We start from the raw sequence: 18,368 nt of genomic DNA, 5'->3' as shown, positions 1-18,368 counted from the left end.
CTAGTGATGAGGCAAAATCAGGGAGCCAGAAACAAATGTCAACCGTTTTTTGAATGGATATGACTGTACTACTGATGCTGCAGTCACTTTTCAAGCTATTTCAGCCCTGCAATAATTTACCAAAGGAAGGCCTTGACCACTTGTCCGTCTATTTCTGCATGTGATCACTGAGCATTATCAGTGGTCACCTGTGGCCCAGGGGACTGAGGGACCACCATAAATGCATTAAGTCTTATGGTGCTCTTGAAAATATTAGAAATAAAATGATACAGCATAGTGGTCACAGCCTGAGCAGGGGAGCCAGGCTGCCTGTGTCTGGATCCTGGTTCTGCCCAGCTGTGACCTTGGGTATTTTACCTCTCTGTGTTACTGTGTGTGCATCTGTCATAAAAATAGCAAATGTTTAAAAAGATCATGTGCAATGTTATTGTTATTATCATTATTACTTAGGTAGGAGAAACCAAAAAGAACTGCAGAACTTCTACAGTCAGTGGGTGGAATGAGAGAGTTTCTTACTACAGAAGCTTGAATCACTGCACTCACTTCTCGTTGACTACTGTAAGGAGAAACTCTGTCATTCCATCTACCATCACTAATCTTCTTAAAACCCTGCTTTCTTCATCTTACTTTAAAACTTTTCCATGCAGCCATAAGAAATAATGAAATAATGTCCTTCACAGCAACATGGTTACAGCTGAAGGTCATTACCCTAAGCGAATTAACGCAGGAACAAAAAAAAAACAAATACTGCATGTTCTCACTCATAAGTAGGAGCTAAACAATGGGCACTCATGGACATAAAGATGGTAACAATAGACACTGGGCACTTCTAGGGAGGGGAGAGGAGGAGCAGGGTATGGGTTGAAAAACTGTTGAGTACTATGCTCAGTACCTGGGTGATGGGATCAATTGTACCCCAAACCTCAGCATCATGCAACATACCCAGGTAACAAACCTACACATGTACCCACTAAATCTAAAATAAAAGTTGAAATTAGTTTTGAAAAACTCCACTTTTGCAAGCTCCCCACTGTTTCTGGGATGGGCACAAAATTCTTTGCCTCCATCTTTCCACCCTAGTCACCAATAATGATACGAGTTAATTCACTTACTGTCTCTAGAAGGAGACTTCACCATCTTCCCTCCTTCCCACCTCTATTCCCAGCCAGTGCTCTGACCCCCTTGCCCATCCCCAATTCCAGCATCCCCAAAGCTCATCTCCACCCTCCACCCTCCAGTGACTCTTCTCTCCCAACCTCCTTTCCCAGGAACCCAATGATGGGATCATCACTGGATATATATCATCCAGTTCTGGTACTAATTCTTATAGCCAAGGTGTAGCATCTTCCCAACCAGGGAAAATGTTCTTTAGGGACACAGAAGGAATTCTGTAGCAGTTCTGTAGCATGTAGCCCAACAGCAATAGCCAACGTGAACCGGGCCTGTACCTTGTGCTGAGACCTTGTCAAGGGCCCTATTTACAGTGACAGCAGTGAAGGGCAGAATTTTTATGCCCAAGGGGCAGCATCTGGGCAGTCTGAACCTATGGTTCCATGCTGGTGGCATCATAGCCCCTCTGCTTAGCCTTCTGATGCTACTAAGAAACTGGCAAAGTCACTTCAATGCTAAGCCTTGGTTTTCTCATGTACAAAAAACAGGTAGGGACAAGAATAGCTGCAAGTTCCAAATGACGCATTAAAGCCTGCTCTCTGGGGCACAGTAAGTCCTTAGCAAGTGTTTGTTCTCCACATGAGCCCTCAGAACCTTGGCAGAAAAAGCCTAGAACATTCTGCTGCCTTCCAGGAACAACTCACTTCCCCACTTAACCTGCCAAAAGGGTGTTGCTAATAAGAGGTGGTGGCTTTTCTCTGTAAGAAGAGTCCTTGATGGTATTGGCTAAAAATAATCTGTAAAAAATTCTAGGAGAGAGTAGTCAACAAATCCATTTTCAAACATTTTGCCAAAAATAAAAGGTTGCATCAATGTTTATTAACAGACATTTTAAATAATGGAAAAATAATTTAATAACCTAATCATTTTAAGTGAATGAAGACAGCAATCACACACAGTCAACTGAGCACCATAGGCTTTTATTTATACGATGGACACAAAAATATTACTCTACAGCTATAAACATCAGGAATAAAGGTTCCAGGAGACCCAGAGCCCTAGGCCTGCTCATGAAACCGAGCAGCCCATTAACAAAGTTATCCATAATCATACCTCAGCACGAATTCTTCTGGGAAAAACAGAAAAACACCCAAATCTTGGAGTTCTGAAGAGGCTCTCTCCTAAGCCCTTCCCCAAAATGGATAAAGAGGAACTTGTTCTGCTAAATGCATTCCTTGGGGTAATTGATAATTTATGATCTTGCATCAGCCCGAGTGCTAATGATAAAGTATGACATCAGCCTCACATAGTCTCAAATGGCATATGACAAAGTCCAGCCCCACAGAAACAAAACACCCCAGCTATGGAAAACAACCCATGTAGTCAAATGTTTCAACGTGAGTGTTCTGAGGCAATGAGTGCTGCCTGTCAAAGTCAGGATGCAAGAAGAGCCACTGTGAATTTGGCGCGGCAGCGCCACGTGCCCTGGCTTTGACATGCCGCACAGTGTTCCAGTGGTGATGACGATGAGGAGTTTATAGATCAACACGGAGTGCAATGGAAATAGTACAATTCTCTGAGTGAAAAGCAAAGTTACTTTATATCTTCCATTCAGAATGTGACTTGGAGGGGGCAGCAATGTGCTTGTTAATGTCATCAATTATACAATATTTTATTTTAACTTCTCTGGAGGAAACAAACGGTCTACCTCATAAAGACTTATCAATCTCTCAGACACCCAGATTTCCATCAGACTCTGAAAACTGTGCCATGTGAAATGGAGTTGAACCCACACCTTAAGAAAATTGACCACCTCTCCAGGACACCCTACTTGGGAAATGGGTGTCTTCTAAGTCCACAGCTAGTAATGAGCCGGTAGCTCTCACTGGCTTCCTGGGAGCTGGGAAGAAGTGAGGACAAACTCCCTCAGCACTTCCACCAGTCGGTTAGCTGGGCTTGCTAGGAGCACCACGACGTCTAGGCCATGCAGAGCTCTCCCTTGCAGCCTGATGGGTCTCTGGGTGACACGCAGATCCTGAGATTGCTTCATTGCCTCCACGGTCTGGCTGCTGCACTACATGATTACGGTTCCAGAGGAAAACCTGCAGGCCTGCTTCCCTCGAGTCTGAGAGGTGTGCATCACTTCCCTGCAAGCACAGAAGCCACTGCGAATGCACAGACGGAAAGCTCACACTTAAGGACTGGAGTGACAGCAGCAGCAGCAGGCCACCTCTTCTGGATGCACCTCTGCATCCAGAATCCTGGCACAGCCTCCTCGTTTCTGTCTGATGATAGTCTCCATATCCAGAGAGGATTTGCATTTCACTAGTTGGACTTTAAAAGGTACAGTTGTAAAAGGAATTCTGTTGTCACTTCAAACGCCATCAATATATTTCTTCAAACCTGTGTGTGTGTGCATTTTAAGAAACCAGTGAAGAAAGAAAAAGAGTCACAGAAAATCTAATTTAGTGGTAGTGCCAGAGAATGCAGTGTGTTCTAGTTACGCCAACTCTTTACCATGAACACTGTCTCAGTGTGGGGTAGGAGAACCCAAGATCAGCACCAACTAGATTGTTCTTTGACTTCAGATATGCAAAACCAAGCACCTTTTTTCTTTCTAAGATCTCTTGTGACCTCTAGTGGTCTTCTTTAAGAAAATCAAATCTATCATTTCTAAACCCCATACAGTATTCCACTGTAGAACTTCAAAATGGGTTTTGGAGTCATTCAGCTTCTAGTCCTTGGAAAATGTCGTGATTTTAAAAATTATGAAGGGTTTTAAGCTCAAATTTGTCATGTGCTTTTCAAAGCACATCTGATCTAAACGTCCATCCTGGGATAGTATGGCTCCAGCTGGATCGTCAATCAAGGTCTACTTACTGGGTCACTTACCAATCTTACTCATGAAGATTGTTGGGGAAAATCTGTCATTGCTCTACCCCTTCTTTTGGAATGCTTTAGGATATTCACAACAAACATCAGAATGTTTATTCATATGAAATTGCTCAGAAGTCAAGTTTAAGTGGATTTCTAAAAAGCATGACATGAGACTATCAAATGCTTCACGAAAATGATTGCCTTAAGAGTTAAAACCTTGTAATTACAAACCACCAATCTTAAATCTTAAAGAATTTTTTTTCATCTATTTTATTTTCTAATTTCAATAGTTTTGAGAATACGGGTGGTTTTTAGTTACATGGATGAGTTCCTTAATAGTAAATTCTGAGATTTTAGTGCACCCATCACCTGAGCAGTGTACACTATACCCAATAGGTTGGATTTTATTCCTCACCCCCTCCCAACTTCCCCCTTCCCAGTCCCCACAGTCCACTATGTCACTCTGTATGCCTTTGTGTCCTCATAGCTTAGCTCCCACTTACAAGTGAGAACATACGGTATTTGGTTTTCCATTCCTGAGTTACTTCACTTAGAATAATGGCCTTCAGCTTCATTCAAGGTGCTATAAAAGACACTATTTTGTTCATTTTTATGGCTGAGTAGTATTCCATGGGGTATAAATATCATATTTTATTTATTCACTCATTGGTTGATGGGTACTTAGGTTGGTTTCATATCCTTGCAATTGTAAATTGTGCTGCTATAAGCATATGTGTGCATGTATCTTTTTCATATAATGCCTTATTTTCCTTTGGGTAGATTCCCAGTAGTGGGATTGCTGGATCGAGTGGTAGTTCTACTTTTAGCTCTTTAAGGAATCTCCATACTGTTTTGCATAGTGATTGTACTAATTTACATTCCCACCAGCAGTGTAAAAGTGTTCCTTTTCACCACATCCATACCAGAATCTGTTGGTTTTTGACTTTCAAATTGTGGCCATTCTTGCAGGAGTAAGGCAGTATCTCATTATGGTTTAATTTGCATTTCCCTGATGATTAGTGATTTTTCATCTATTTTAAAAAGCAACAAGGTTGAGCCAATTTAATCAACCACTGTTATCAACAAAGAAGCAATACTCCACTAAGGAAACTTCAGTTATTTCACAACACTGTTTGAAAGCACATAATCCTTTCCTTGGCCAAGTCTCCTCCCAGCCCCCGGCAGCCTTGAAAAAGACAGGTTTTCCCCCAGAAAAAGCGCATGCCAATAGTTTCTAAATCTAAACATCTCAAATCCACCATGGATGATTAATTAAGCCCACTGCAGATTTTAAAGGTATGTCCAGAAGTAGCTGTGCTTTATTTCAGATAGTATGAAAAGTACAAAACAGTAACTTCATTAATTACTGTCTGAATAGGCAGGCAGATTACAGCATAATTTTCCACATGCATAAATCAAAGAAACGGGACAGGGGATTACAGCGTTAATTCATTGGTTTTGAATGTGTCACTAGCCAAATGGCCGAAGGATAATTACATCCCCAAACCCTTCACTGGTTCAGTGTCTTAAGAATTGTGGGCCGGGCGCGGTGGCTCACGCCTGTAATCCCAGCACTTTGGGAGGCCGAGACGGGCAGATCATAGGTCAGGAGATCGAGACCATCTTGACTAACAGGGTGAAATCCCGTCTCTACTAAAAAACACAAAAAACTAGCCGGGCGTGGTGGCGGGCACCTGTAATCTCAGCTACTCAGGAGGCTGAGGCAGGAGAATGCCCTGAACCCGGGAGGGGGAGCTTGCAGTGAGCGGAGATCGTGCCACTGCACTCCAGCCTGGGCAACAGCGAGACTCCGTCTCAAAAAAAAAAAAAAGAATTGTGTTCTTTGGCGACAGAATGAGACTCCATCTCAAAAAAAAAGAATTATATTCTTCACCATTAACTATCAGTGCAAGTAACTATCGTTGCAACGGATGTCAAAAAACATGTGAGGGAAATAAGAGAAAGGAGGTGGCCTAAGAGCCACACAGCCACGCCTGTTTGACTTCTGTAAAGTCTCCATTTTTCTAGCGTTGTTAAGGAGGGAGGTAGTCCACACAACTGCATTCTCCAGATACATGAAATCCTGTGCCTGCAAGTATCAAAACTCAAATCTGAACATGTGGATCGAGGGCTTTCTAAAATGTGCCACACCTCTCTACCTTCTGCAGGCAAAGGCACTGTCATACAATTCATTTCCACATGAATTCCCTACTGTCCACTTATCTTCTTACAAACATCCCTTCCTCACTGCAAAGTATCCACTGTCACCTCTTCGCTATCATTCCTCTTTGCTTTGCTTCTTTCAGATTTTCTGTGGGCACACCATCAGGGGGCGTATGTGCAAGACCTCAGGTTAAGGTATCCAGGTTTACTTCAAGTTTTGTGAGCCTTGTCCACTGAAGGTTGTAGTCCATAGCACTCAAGTTTTCAAGAGAAGAAAGGAAGAGAAGGAGGAAGCAGGGAAGGAAAGGAGGGAGAAAGGGAGACCAAACCACAACCATCTGTTATCAAATGCTTACTGGGAGCCAGGCACTGCGCTGAGCATATCCCACACCTTTTCTCCTGCACCCTGCATCCTGAGTGACAAGCAGGGTATTAGAGAGTAAATTAACAGACAATACCTTACTAAAAAGTGAAAGGAATAGGGAATTTTTGGATGGGCTGTTTCTATACATGTCATTTTCAGTGTTGGATTTATATACAAGTTTTCTATTACAATAATGCCTTGCTGAATAACTAAGTTGAAAGTACTTAAGCCCTACATACCTCCAGAAAATGATAATTCCCAAGATACAAATCGGGTATCCTGACTAAAACTTAAGAAAATACTTTCAGAAATTTGCCTCTGTCAGTTGTAACTAACTCATATCTATCCCCTGCCTAATCCTTTGAAATTGTCTAGAATTGCCTACTTTGTAGGAACATGTTTAATCATCCAGTAGGATGTTAGCTTAACTGGAAATTACTTTAAATTCAAGTATTTTGTTCATTTAAAAGGCAACCTATAAAAGCCACTCAAACTCTCACACATTTAGACAAATGCAATTTAAAGCAACAAAATACTATTTTGACCTAACAGATGGGGAAACTCTTTTTTTTCTTCTTCTTCTTCTTTTTTAGATAGTCTCGCTCTGTCGCCAGGCAGAGAAAAAGGAGAAAAAGAGCAAATCAGGCTGTGGGTTGGAAAGAGGCCAATGTCTGGGCAGGAGGGCCCCCTCCTTCTCACCCAAAGTTCTTCTGATTTTTCTTTAATAGATATGGAAGCATCCAAGTTATCTATTTTTTCTTAAATGAGTTTTGGTAATTTGTGTTTTTCAAGGAATTGGCCCATTTTTATCTAAATTGTTGGATTTATTGATATTGAGTTATTTGTAGTGTCCCCGAATTAATCTTTTAATCCCTGTAGGATCTGTAGTGATATCACCTCTTTCATTCCTGATCTGGCAATTTGTCTTTTTTCCTGGTCAGTTTGGCTGGAAGTATCAGTTTTATTCATCCTATCTGTGCCTTTTAAATTGCCAAATCTAACGGCTTCTCTTTTACTCAAATAATTTCATTTCCCTGCACCTTTCTCCACTTTATGAGTCTTAATTTCTTCTATATTCCTCTCCCTCTCTTCTAGTTTTCTTTCTTATTATTCATAGCTTGTTTTCATTTTTCAAAGTTCTGCCCTGGTTGGTCCTATGCTTTTTCAAGGTACAATCTCCCCCTCAGCAAGACAATCTCCTTCATTTTCATGATCTCCCCACTTACCGACAAACTGACAACTCACAAATGTGTATCTCAAACCTGGCTTTTCCCTCTATTTCGATTTCCAACCTTCTCCTGTCCGTTTAAATCTATTATTTCTACTTTCAGTTAATAAAATCACCATTTCCCCTAAACTTGAAAACCCTGCATTACCATTAACTCCTCATCCCTCAACTCCCCCATCCAACTGTAACCAAGTGCTACTCTCTAACATGTCTCTCTGTATCTATGCACCTGACCTGATCCTTTCCCCACCATGTAAACCAAAAATAAAATTCTAAGCCCCCCAAACCAATTGAATGGACTCCTCCTCTCAGCCAAGGGTATTCCAACATAAACCTGAAATATCAGTTCAGCCCATGATGGGAATGTGTGGTCGGTCATGCCTCATTATACTTTCCCTTTGGCATTAAGGCACAGCTGACCAGGATTAACATGAAAACAGAGACCTTAAGAATGACAGAACAGACTCTTTGTAGGAATAAGATACCAACATGACAGCAAGGCAGGCCTTGAAATAAACTGAAGTATTTTACCCCAAAATACATGTCTCTGACATATTTTGAAATGGCCCTGTAAAGCTGTCTCTTCTGGGAAGATTCTGCATTCTGCAGTGAATCCCCTTCCCTTTCCAGGCATTTTTTCCTGATCCAAGAGAGAATTAACTAAGAGTCAGGCATATTTTTAAGTTCGATAAAAAATATTTACAATCTATTCTCTCTGAAGCCTGCTACCTGGAGGCCTCATCGGCACAGTAAGAACCTTGGTCTCCACAACCCCTGTCTTAACCCAGACACTCCCTGGTATTGATTCCAGGTCTTTAGATAAACCCTTTCAACCAACTGCTAATCAGAAAATCTTTGAATCTGCCTATGACCTGGAAAGCCCTTCCCTGCTTTGAGTTGTCCTGTCTTTCCAGACTGAACCAATGCACATCTTATGTTTATTGATTTGTGTCTTATATGTCCCCAAAATGTATAAAACCAAGCTGTAGCTCAACCACTTCAGGCATAAGTTCTCAGGACCTCGTGCGGCTGTCGCAAAGCCCTGGTCACTCGTATTTGGCTCAGAATAAATCTCTTCAAACATTTTACCGAGTTTGACTCTTTCTGTCAACAACCTGGATCTCTGTGGCCTGTCGCTGCTAGAATTCTAGCCTGTGTCATGATCTCCATGATCTTGGTTTCTATCTCCATCTGATTCCTATCTCTACGGATGCTTTTCACCCATTTTGTACATCATAAAAGTGTAATCAGCAGTACTGTATACACTTTTTGTTTCTAAGTCTGCCTTCACTCAGCATAAACCTTCTGAGATTGATTCACGCTACTATATGTAAATGGTTCCTTCCATTGAATTGCTGAGTAGCATCCACTGTATAGATGTACCACAGTTTGTAAGAGTAAACAACATTTACTGATGGATGGACAATTAGCAGTTTTTTTTTTGGACGGGGGGGAGCGGTTGTAACGAAGCTGTCCTCATCTCTCTCTGTGCAGCCCGCTTCTCAGCTACCAACGTGACAGTTAACTGAAGTGAGTCTCTCCCCACCACTTAACTCTAAGGCCTTTTGTCATAATAATATTTAATATTTCCTGGGCCCTTACACGTGGCAGGAAGTGTGCTATGTGCTTGACATTCATTGGCTCACAATCATCACCATCTTGTGCTGTAGACAATAGGCTTACACCCACTGACAGAGGGAACTTACACCCCCGCAGAGGTCACTTTCCTTTTGTAAGTTAACCCACCTGGTGACCAGGAGAGCCAAGATCAGAATCCACATCTATCTGATGCCAGCATTGCAAACTCTTAACAACAATGCCATACTACTGCTACATGCCTGGTAAATGATAGGCTCTTACTTTTATAAAGTTTTTAAAACTTTTAAAATACTTTTCTAAAGAAAGTCAGCATTCCTCAAACACAGCAATGGCTGATCCTAAAAGATACAATTTATTCTTCACTGATAAGCCAAGCAACCACCCCTGTGAGATGATTTCATAATGCACTCTTATTTCTAACAGCCACTTTACATCGCTCATGGTTGTGTGAGTCAGAACTCTGGCAGGGCTCAGCTGGGCATCCTCACTTGGGTCTTTCATGTGGCTCCAATCAGAGGTCAGCTGTGCTGTAGATATATGGGGCTCTCCTCGGCTGGGCGTCCACAATGGCTCGCTCACACAGTGGGCAGTGGAAGCTGTCAGCAGGAGCCCAGCTGGGGCTGTCAACCACCCCTCCTTTGTGAACATGTGGCTTCTCCAGACTTTTTACATACGGCTGGCTTCCTCCAGAGCAAGCATCCTGAGAGTGCCAGGCAGAAGCTTTCCAGCCTCACAAGTCCCAGAGCACCCCTTTGGCCATGGTCTACTGGTCAAAGTAGTCACAACCCACCCAGCTCCAGGAAGAGAGGATGGAACCCCCAAGGCTTGAAGAGAGGAGTGGCAAGGTCACATCAAAGAAGAGCCTGCAGGGTGGAAGGTGGTATGGCAGCCATCTTTGGAAAACATGCCACAGCCATCTCCCTAAAACTGCTGAACTTGGGGCACCTGATGGCAGAGAACTTCAACTTGGAAAACCCCTCTTTGGGGTCAACAGCATCCTCACTTACTGAATGTCAGAAAATAGTTGGGTTTTACCAGGAAAACTGAATAGGCAGGTTCATTTTCAAGCTTGTTTTATTTGGAAGTTATCTTACTGGTGTGGGACTTAGGATTGTATGTTTTCAGAAACCCCTAAGGAGTCAATGTTCAACGTTATAGCCACATAGAACAAAATGAGTATCATCAGATAGTCCTGTAAATAATGTCATTAAGGGGAACTGTAAAGATATCCAAATGAAGTAATGTTTACGGGTATTGTAAAAAATTTTTATCTAAGCTATGGTCACTTAGCATTGGTAGTTTAAAGAGTCTTGGGAAGATGACTGTCACAGTGAAGCAAGCTTAGGTCACATAAGGCATGACTCCAACTGTACCTGGCTTTGCGAACGTGCAGCTGAGGATAGTGGCTGTGCCTGTGACATATATGCACTGCAAAGTCTTCCTCATACGTCAGACATGGGATGTTCCCCACTTGGTCAAAAACAGTTATGAGAGTTGAGCCTAAATCACAGAGATAAAGAAACATGTCCTTATTTATCAAGAAATAAATTTGGGATGTCAGAACAAAATGTAGTTTCCATTCTAAATTGTGCTTTAATTGTTCTAATCAAATATGCACATGATACATTGAGGACCTGGAGACCATTCTTATTTCTCATTCCCCAAAGCACCATTCTGGGAGTGAATTTTCAATGTCTGCTACTGGGGACCAGAGGTGGTTGGGCGGGCCTTACCTAGGCTCATGTAGGACGGCACGATGAGAAATACGAAATGCAGCTCTGGCACTGCCTTATACACGGTTCTGGTGAGGAAAGAGAGGGTGGGCTGGTGTTAATAACAAAGCAATCCCATCAGCTGGCACTTTATGAAGACAAATGTTGTCGCTAAAAAGGTGAGGTGCTCCTAAATCCACATGGGCTCCTTTGTTCCCCACCTGCAATGGCAAGAACAGCCTCAAGGCAATTTCTTTTTCTTCTCTACTTTTCCTTGGGTTCTAAAGGGCCCCTTTTCGATCTGTCCCGTGGAGGCAGAGAGAATAAAGGGTGCCATGTTCATATGGCACACCAGATTTCTGCTAATATTAACCTTTGACCTGGCATCTGGACGGTCTGGTGTGACATTACAAAGTGACTTGAAAGCTGCGGTCACCACCCCCAAATGTCTGTGCAGGCTGTCAGAGGCTGTCAGAGACACATCGCCATGACTTGGTAGCCCTGCTGGTCATTTTCCATGCATCCTGTTATTCAGGATGCTCTGAAGTCTGTCATGTTAATAAACATTTCTAAGGATAAGATGAAGAAAAGCAGTTTTTAGAAATGTCCAAGCTTGTGACACTTAACTCTTCTCCTACTCCCCTCACCCCAAATCCACTTCTTTAAATTACTGCACTACTAGTTTGCCTCAAATGATATCAGCGTGCAGAATGGACAATAGATTCAAAGAATTATCTTCTTTCAGAAATATTATTGCTATTCAAAGTAAATATTTTAATATAGCCACAAATTACAATCAAATTAAACATCCCAAAGAATTTCATGTCTTTTAAAAACTATTTCAAAACTATCCACACAGTCTCTTTCATGTTCACCACTGCATCGCCCCATCCACTCACCGAAGAATCTCTTTGCAACAGCCAACAGAATACTCATCCACGGCCACAAAGAGGTGCATGAACAACGTATTCAGGGGCTGCAGAAGAAAAGAGAACACGGATTAAAGGCTGAGTCAGCATTCAGGCTAGGTCACAGCAGGGCTGGAGGAGGGTTTCAGGGCATCCACAGACACAGAACAGCCTGGCATTTAGGGTTGATATTTTATGCCTAAGTGATGCAACACCCAGGCGGCATTTGAGCTGTCTCACTGACTCCGTTTGCTGCCTTCTGTCCTCTTCGCTCAGAATTATTCAAGGAAACAGGGATCGTAAATGAGTCCAGAGCGCCCGCCCTTCCTCCTGCCCTCACGAATGAGCTGTGGGCAGGGAAGAGCCTGCAGGGGAGTGAAATCGATTATTAACTCAGTAGTCTTGTCCTCAGGGGTGTCTATGCCAAGTGAAAGACAATCACCCTTTTCCCGGCGCTCTTGAGTCAGCAGCTGCTGCTCTATTCATGTGACAGGAGGGAGAGATTCTCTTATGAATTTGAAAAATGGAAGGCAGATGCCACGTTCGGAATCCATTGGCTTGTTTTGTTCAACATTCCCAGAGTCAGAATCAAATATTACTCTTGGGATCCAGAAAACCTGGGAGCTGAAAACTCACAGTAGTAAGATTCTAACATGACTTTCCAGTTAAATCTTCCAAGTTTTAAAAGAGCTTTGTCTCTTCCTTCTGCAGATTTTTAAAGTGGCCTAAATAATGAGTAAGTGGTTCAAACATCCACACATTGGTTCACTCAACTCGGTACCTCTGTGCTTATGAACAAATCTTCAAATTCTGGAAATAGTGCAGATGTGGACTGGTTGACTGGCAAGGGTAGTGCTGGCACCTATATCAGGACAGCACAGGTGCTGCCTGGGTTTCTTGTTTTTTGAATAACTTACTAGACAGCTTTGTGGGACCAATGGCACTTCTGTGTGCCTTTCCCCCATTTCTGTTGGATGGTGTGTGACTCAGAAGCACTCAGAAAGAATTGTATGGTCCCTAAAAGCGCAAGAGGTAAACCATGTTTTGATTCATGAGCTTGAAAACTCCCAAAAGGCAAACAATACAAACCCCAAAAGTCCAGATAACGATGACGACGACATGATTTTAAGCACTTGCTGTGTATTCACTCATTTAATCCCACAATAATCTCACTCAACGTCTGCCTTACATTCTGAATAGGACTAGCCTCAGGAGCACATGGCTTATTATTTGCTTGATTTGTCTCCCAAATTCTCTCTTCCATCATGAATATTACAATGCAAGATTTGTTCTTTAGCTTTAAGATAAAAATCATTACTTCAGCTGCAAATACCCCTGGGATAGGTATTACATTAAACCTTAAGGCTCTATATACTGGTGACATCCAGCAGAAAAGTAATGCAAGCCACAAATGTCATTTCAAATTTTCTAGTAGACACATTAAAAAAGAATAAAAGGTGAATTAATGTTTAATATTTAATATTTAACCTAATATATTCAAAATAGTATCATTTTAACAAGCAATCATTATAAAAATCATTAATGAGATATTATACACTCCTTGTTTGCTACTAAGTATTTGAAATCTGGCATATTTTATACTTATAGAACACCTCAATTCAGACTAGCTACATTTCAAGTGTTCATCAGTTACATAAAGCTGGTGGCAACTACATTGGACAGCCCAGCTCTATGCTGTTACAGAAGATAGTTTGAAAAGAAACAAAAGGGACGTGTGTTTATGAGTAAGAGTGTTAATTTATAATTTTCAGAAAGGTAAAATCATAACCCTGATGCAAATATAAAATAAACATCTATCAGAGGTTTATTCAACTTCAACTCATCAATTAATGAGGCAACCAGTGAGATGATAAAAATGATTCTTTGCACTTGAAGAGCTGGATACTTCAGGTGATTTACTAGGAAAAGGAAAGAATAAGATTGCTGCATTAGATACCAAATAGGTCACATCCATAACCATAATAAACCTTAACCTTTGAGGTTGCCTCTTTCCAGACAGGAATTCTTTACATCCTAATGGACAAAAATCTACAGGCTAATCGCCATTCCTACAGCATTGTAAAACAGGCTAGTCAACCAAAGGTGCAAGCATTGGACTGAAATAATCTTTTTGGTCTATTTCCAAGTTTGGGATAATTTTTCTGACAACAGTCCTTGGGTATACAGGGTGGCAGGGTAGGAGAGAGCACAAAAGATGAGGGGAAGGCACCATCTAGTGAAATAAATGCTGAATAATTTGCTTAGGGGTGGGTGTATGTGTACACATTTACACACATGTACGGCGGGTGAATTCACCCACACACTCATTTGGCATTCCCTTTTCTTCTGACATGAGGGCTCTGGGGACATGCTGCAGAATTCCACCATAAGGCAAGGGTGCTGCCCAGAGTTGCAGCCTCTGGCACTCCACAAAAACTGGGGCCTGTCTCTAGCCTGGCTCTGGCAGGTTGCATGTAGGGAAAGCTCAGGATTTGGCACCAGGTACCCAGGCCAGACTCCTGGGAACCACTAACCTAGCTTCTGTTGGCCAACAAGTTGTCATGTGCCAGCAGCTAGAAGACATTAAATAAGCCAAGGTTCACGAGGGCATTTTGAAAATTATAGAATGTGACAGAAGTCTGAGGCTCTGCTGTCATGATTACAAGGGCAAGTGTGTAGATGGCAGGTGCTCTCCTAACATATCAATGACCTTGGACACTGACACCTGGAGAACAACGCGAGACCTGGAAGCACACGTTTGACACTTCCACTAATTCCTCCCCTGCCCTCATTAGTGGAGCATGATCCAGGCCTTGCCAGCAGCTAGCCAACTTCGCAACTCCCTGTCCTTTCCTATCCCTTCTGGCACTACTCTCAGCCCTTTTCCTCCCCACCAGCTACCTTCACTTTTAAGTGTCATGATGTCATACACTGTTCAGTCCAAAACTTGGAAAGACATAATTACAAACACAGGACTCCCCCTCAAGATTCAGGGTGTTCTAATAAGCATTGTATGTGATTTCTTACTGTGCAAGCGATGTCACTGTCGAGCTCCCGGAACACTGACACCCAGTCGTCCTGCTTGGCAACATTCCAGTTGGGGTAGTCCAGGAAGGTGGCCTGGGCCATGATCTCCTCCTTGTCATTGCAGAGGGTAACAGCAAGGTTTGCCTTTTCTCTGCAGAAATCATTAAAATTGCAAACATGAATAAGATTACAAACAGTGAGGTGAGGACATATCATTTTTTCCCCTCTGGCTGCTGGAGCTCAGCAGCCATTGCATGAGGGCTGATAATGTTTGGAAAAGGTGGGAATGATATTGCAGCCACTTTGGGGTACCTCGTTCAGGACAAGTGGTGCTGTCAACTAAACTTGTATTCAAAATGGCATTTCATGAGAAAGGTATTACATTTATGATATTGAGTATCTACTATCTTTCCCTTGGAGATTGGCTAGGAAGACATTTGACTACACAGTTTTCCCTATCCTCTCCATGTTGCCAGTACCACTGTGTTTGACCTAAACATCTGCGGTTAGGGTGGCCAAGTGTCCCTCTTTGCCCAGGACTGGGAGTGCCCAAGATATAAGACTTTTATGGCTTAAAAAAATGAAAGTCCTGGGCAAACTCGGATGAATCGGTCACCTATACACAGTGGTAAAGCTAACAGTTTAGCTCCATCTCAGTTAGCATTCACAAGCAATTCCTCCAAACTGTGAGTCCATGTCCCTGGGCTTACTGATTCATTCATATGGAATCTGGGAATCTGGATTATCGTCTGACCCAGCTGCAGAAATGGGGCTCTCAGGGGTCTTGCTTAAGCTAAGGTAACCCAGTGAGTTAATAAAGCAAAGAAAGGAGAAGCAGGCCTTCCAGTCTTATTCTGGTGGTTGTCTCAGAGGGACTATCTTGACAATCCCTTCCAACTGCTACCCTGTCTTGTGGCCCATCAAGGCAGCAAGACTTAAAGGCACTTAAAGGCAGCATATAGTTTACCACCCCAAGAACCATTTGTGCATAAATTTAAATGTATTTTTTACTTTCTTAGTGAAATAAAACCTACTGGCATCTTAAGTTGGAGGAAGAAATAGTTAAACAGTCACTCAAAACACAAAGACGGCAGCAGTTACCCATGTTCCTTCTTGAGGAGAACAGGAAGAAGCAAGCATGTACCTGGAGGAAGAGGCGAAGAGGAGATGACAGGAGGACAGAAAGTGACATGGGCTTTCCAGCCATGTTTTTATCACAGAAGGAATACACTATCAGTGCAGAAAGAATGAGAAGAGAACATCTAAGCAAGAAGAGAAAAAAAAATTTGGAAAATCAGTTTTAATCCCACCTTCCCTAGATAACCAACTACTGTCAACACCTTGGCTTCTGTCTCTCCAGACTTACCTTTTCATGAGGGTAACTATATGTTGAAATGTACATCATGTGTTTTTAAAACTGGAATCTGGCCAGGCACGGTGGCTCACACCTGTAATCCCAGCACTTTGGGAGGCCAAGGTGGGCAGATTACTTGAGGCCAGGAGTCCAAGACAGCCTGGCCAACATGGTGAAAACCCATCTCGACTAAAAATACAAAAACTAGCCAGGTGTCGTGGTACACGCCTGTAATCCCAGCTACTCGGGAGGCTGAGGCAGAGAATCGCTTGAATCCGGCAGGCAGAGGCTGCAGTGAGCCGAGATCGCACCATTGCACTCCAGCCTGGACGACAGAGCGAGACTCCATCTCACAAATAATAATAATAAATAATAAAAAAATAAAAATGGAATCCCACAACCTATACTATTTGTAGCCTGCTTTATCTCACTTGACAGTGTATCCTTTTACTAGAGCAGTTCACCAAACAGCAGTCGCTCACACACAGGCACTTCCTGTACTTTTTTCTTTAAATCAATTTACTTTGGGCTTAAAGTTTTAATAGGAAATATACATCGCTACCATAAATGGAAAACCAGTATCTCTTGCTATAAATAGAAGGTAAAGGCCAGGCGCGGTGGCTCAAGCCTGTGCGGTAGCTCAAGCCTGTAATCCCAGCACTTCTGAAGGCCGAGGCAGGTAGATCACAAGGTCAAGAGATCGAGACCACTCTGGCCAACACGGTGAAACCCCACCTCTACTAAAAATACAAACATTAGCTGGGAGTGATGGCACACCCCTGTAGTCCTAGCTACTCGGGAGGCTGAGGCAGGAGAATGGCTTGAACCCAGGAGGTGGAGGTTGCAGCGAGCCAAGATCACGCCACTGCACTGCAGCCTGGCGACAGAGCAAGACTCCGTCTCAGGAAAAAAGAAGAAGAAGAAAGTAACTATAAAAATAAAGATGTAACATTTAAAACAAAATTTTTTCCTGCATGTAGCAAGTGAAATCCCCCTGGGTACCAACAGATGTACTGGCCTCTTTGGGAAACATTGTGTCGGGGATATCAATCTCAGTGCCTGCAGCCACTGTCCCTTCTCAGAGGAAGACACAGCAGCCACATATGATCACACTCCTCAGCCACAGGGGAATGAAACAGGGCTGCTCCTGGTCCAGGGGCCCCATACAAGCACTGGCTATCAAGGAAAGGAGGCAGTAGACTGTCCCAGGTTCCTAGAATACAGTATCCACACAGGGCTCTTTAGCACGGGGATGCAGCCCCAAAACTTCTCACTGAATCCTTCACTTCCATCTACCTCTATCATCTCCCTCCAGCTCTTGGTCTTTTGGGCTCCTCTGCCCCAGACTCCCAGAGTCATGACCTATGGTCTCAAGCTGAGAGTGCTCCCTCTAAATCAGATGAGAAAATGCACCAGACACCGTATACGTCAGCTCTGACGATAGTGGCGACGGTAGGAAGGAAGAAGCGGGCAAGAATTTGGGACAGCGCAGCCACCATCCCCTCAGGGAAGCAAAGAACAATGTGCTCCTGGAATCCAATTCTAACAAAATGCATTTATCCATGGGAACGGAACCTCAGGATGGCAGTTGGGTCCTATAGTACAATGAGCACAATACTATATACCACATAGACATTAAAGATTCAATATGCTTTTGTGGGTTGGCCTGGGAAGCCAGTCATGAATTACTTTGTTTCAATGGGAAAATGCACTACAGTTTACAAATAGCTGACTGTAAAAAGTAACTTTTGTAGCATTATCTTTTTATGTATATAATTTTTACTTCTTATTACCCCTTAGCCACTAGGTCCTCCATAGCACAGATAAAAATCACCATGGGAACAAAGGAAAAGAAGAGAATATATATATATATATACACACACACACATACACACATACACACACACACACACATACCCCATATATATATTTTTGACAGAGTCTTGCTCTGTCACCCAGGTTGGAGTGCAGTGGTGCGATCTCAGCTCACCACAACCTCCCCCTCCGGGGTTCAAGCGATTCTCCC

The 18,368-nt window shown here is 42.8% G+C and overlaps 1 protein-coding gene across 1 annotated transcript in view; it reads right to left on the bottom strand.

The window, feature by feature from the left end:
* CFAP61 (cilia and flagella associated protein 61) overlaps positions 1-18,368 on the bottom strand; it is a 294,188-nt gene that overhangs the window by 261,001 nt on the left and 14,819 nt on the right. Inside the window, exons 3-6 of the mRNA XM_011963119.1 lie at positions 14,989-15,139; positions 11,953-12,029; positions 11,075-11,142; positions 10,715-10,841 (exon numbers count right to left, since the gene is read on the bottom strand). Coding sequence (XP_011818509.1) covers positions 10,715-10,841; positions 11,075-11,142; positions 11,953-12,029; positions 14,989-15,139 — 423 coding nt within the window. The remainder of the gene's footprint in view (positions 1-10,714; positions 10,842-11,074; positions 11,143-11,952; positions 12,030-14,988; positions 15,140-18,368) is intronic.

This window comes from Colobus angolensis, unplaced genomic scaffold, assembly GCF_000951035.1.
Source record: "Colobus angolensis palliatus isolate OR3802 unplaced genomic scaffold, Cang.pa_1.0 Scaffold117, whole genome shotgun sequence".
Taxonomy (NCBI): Eukaryota; Metazoa; Chordata; class Mammalia; order Primates; family Cercopithecidae; genus Colobus; species Colobus angolensis.
Note: the sequence above shows the minus strand (reverse complement) of the source record. Positions and strands in the feature narration are given on the sequence as shown.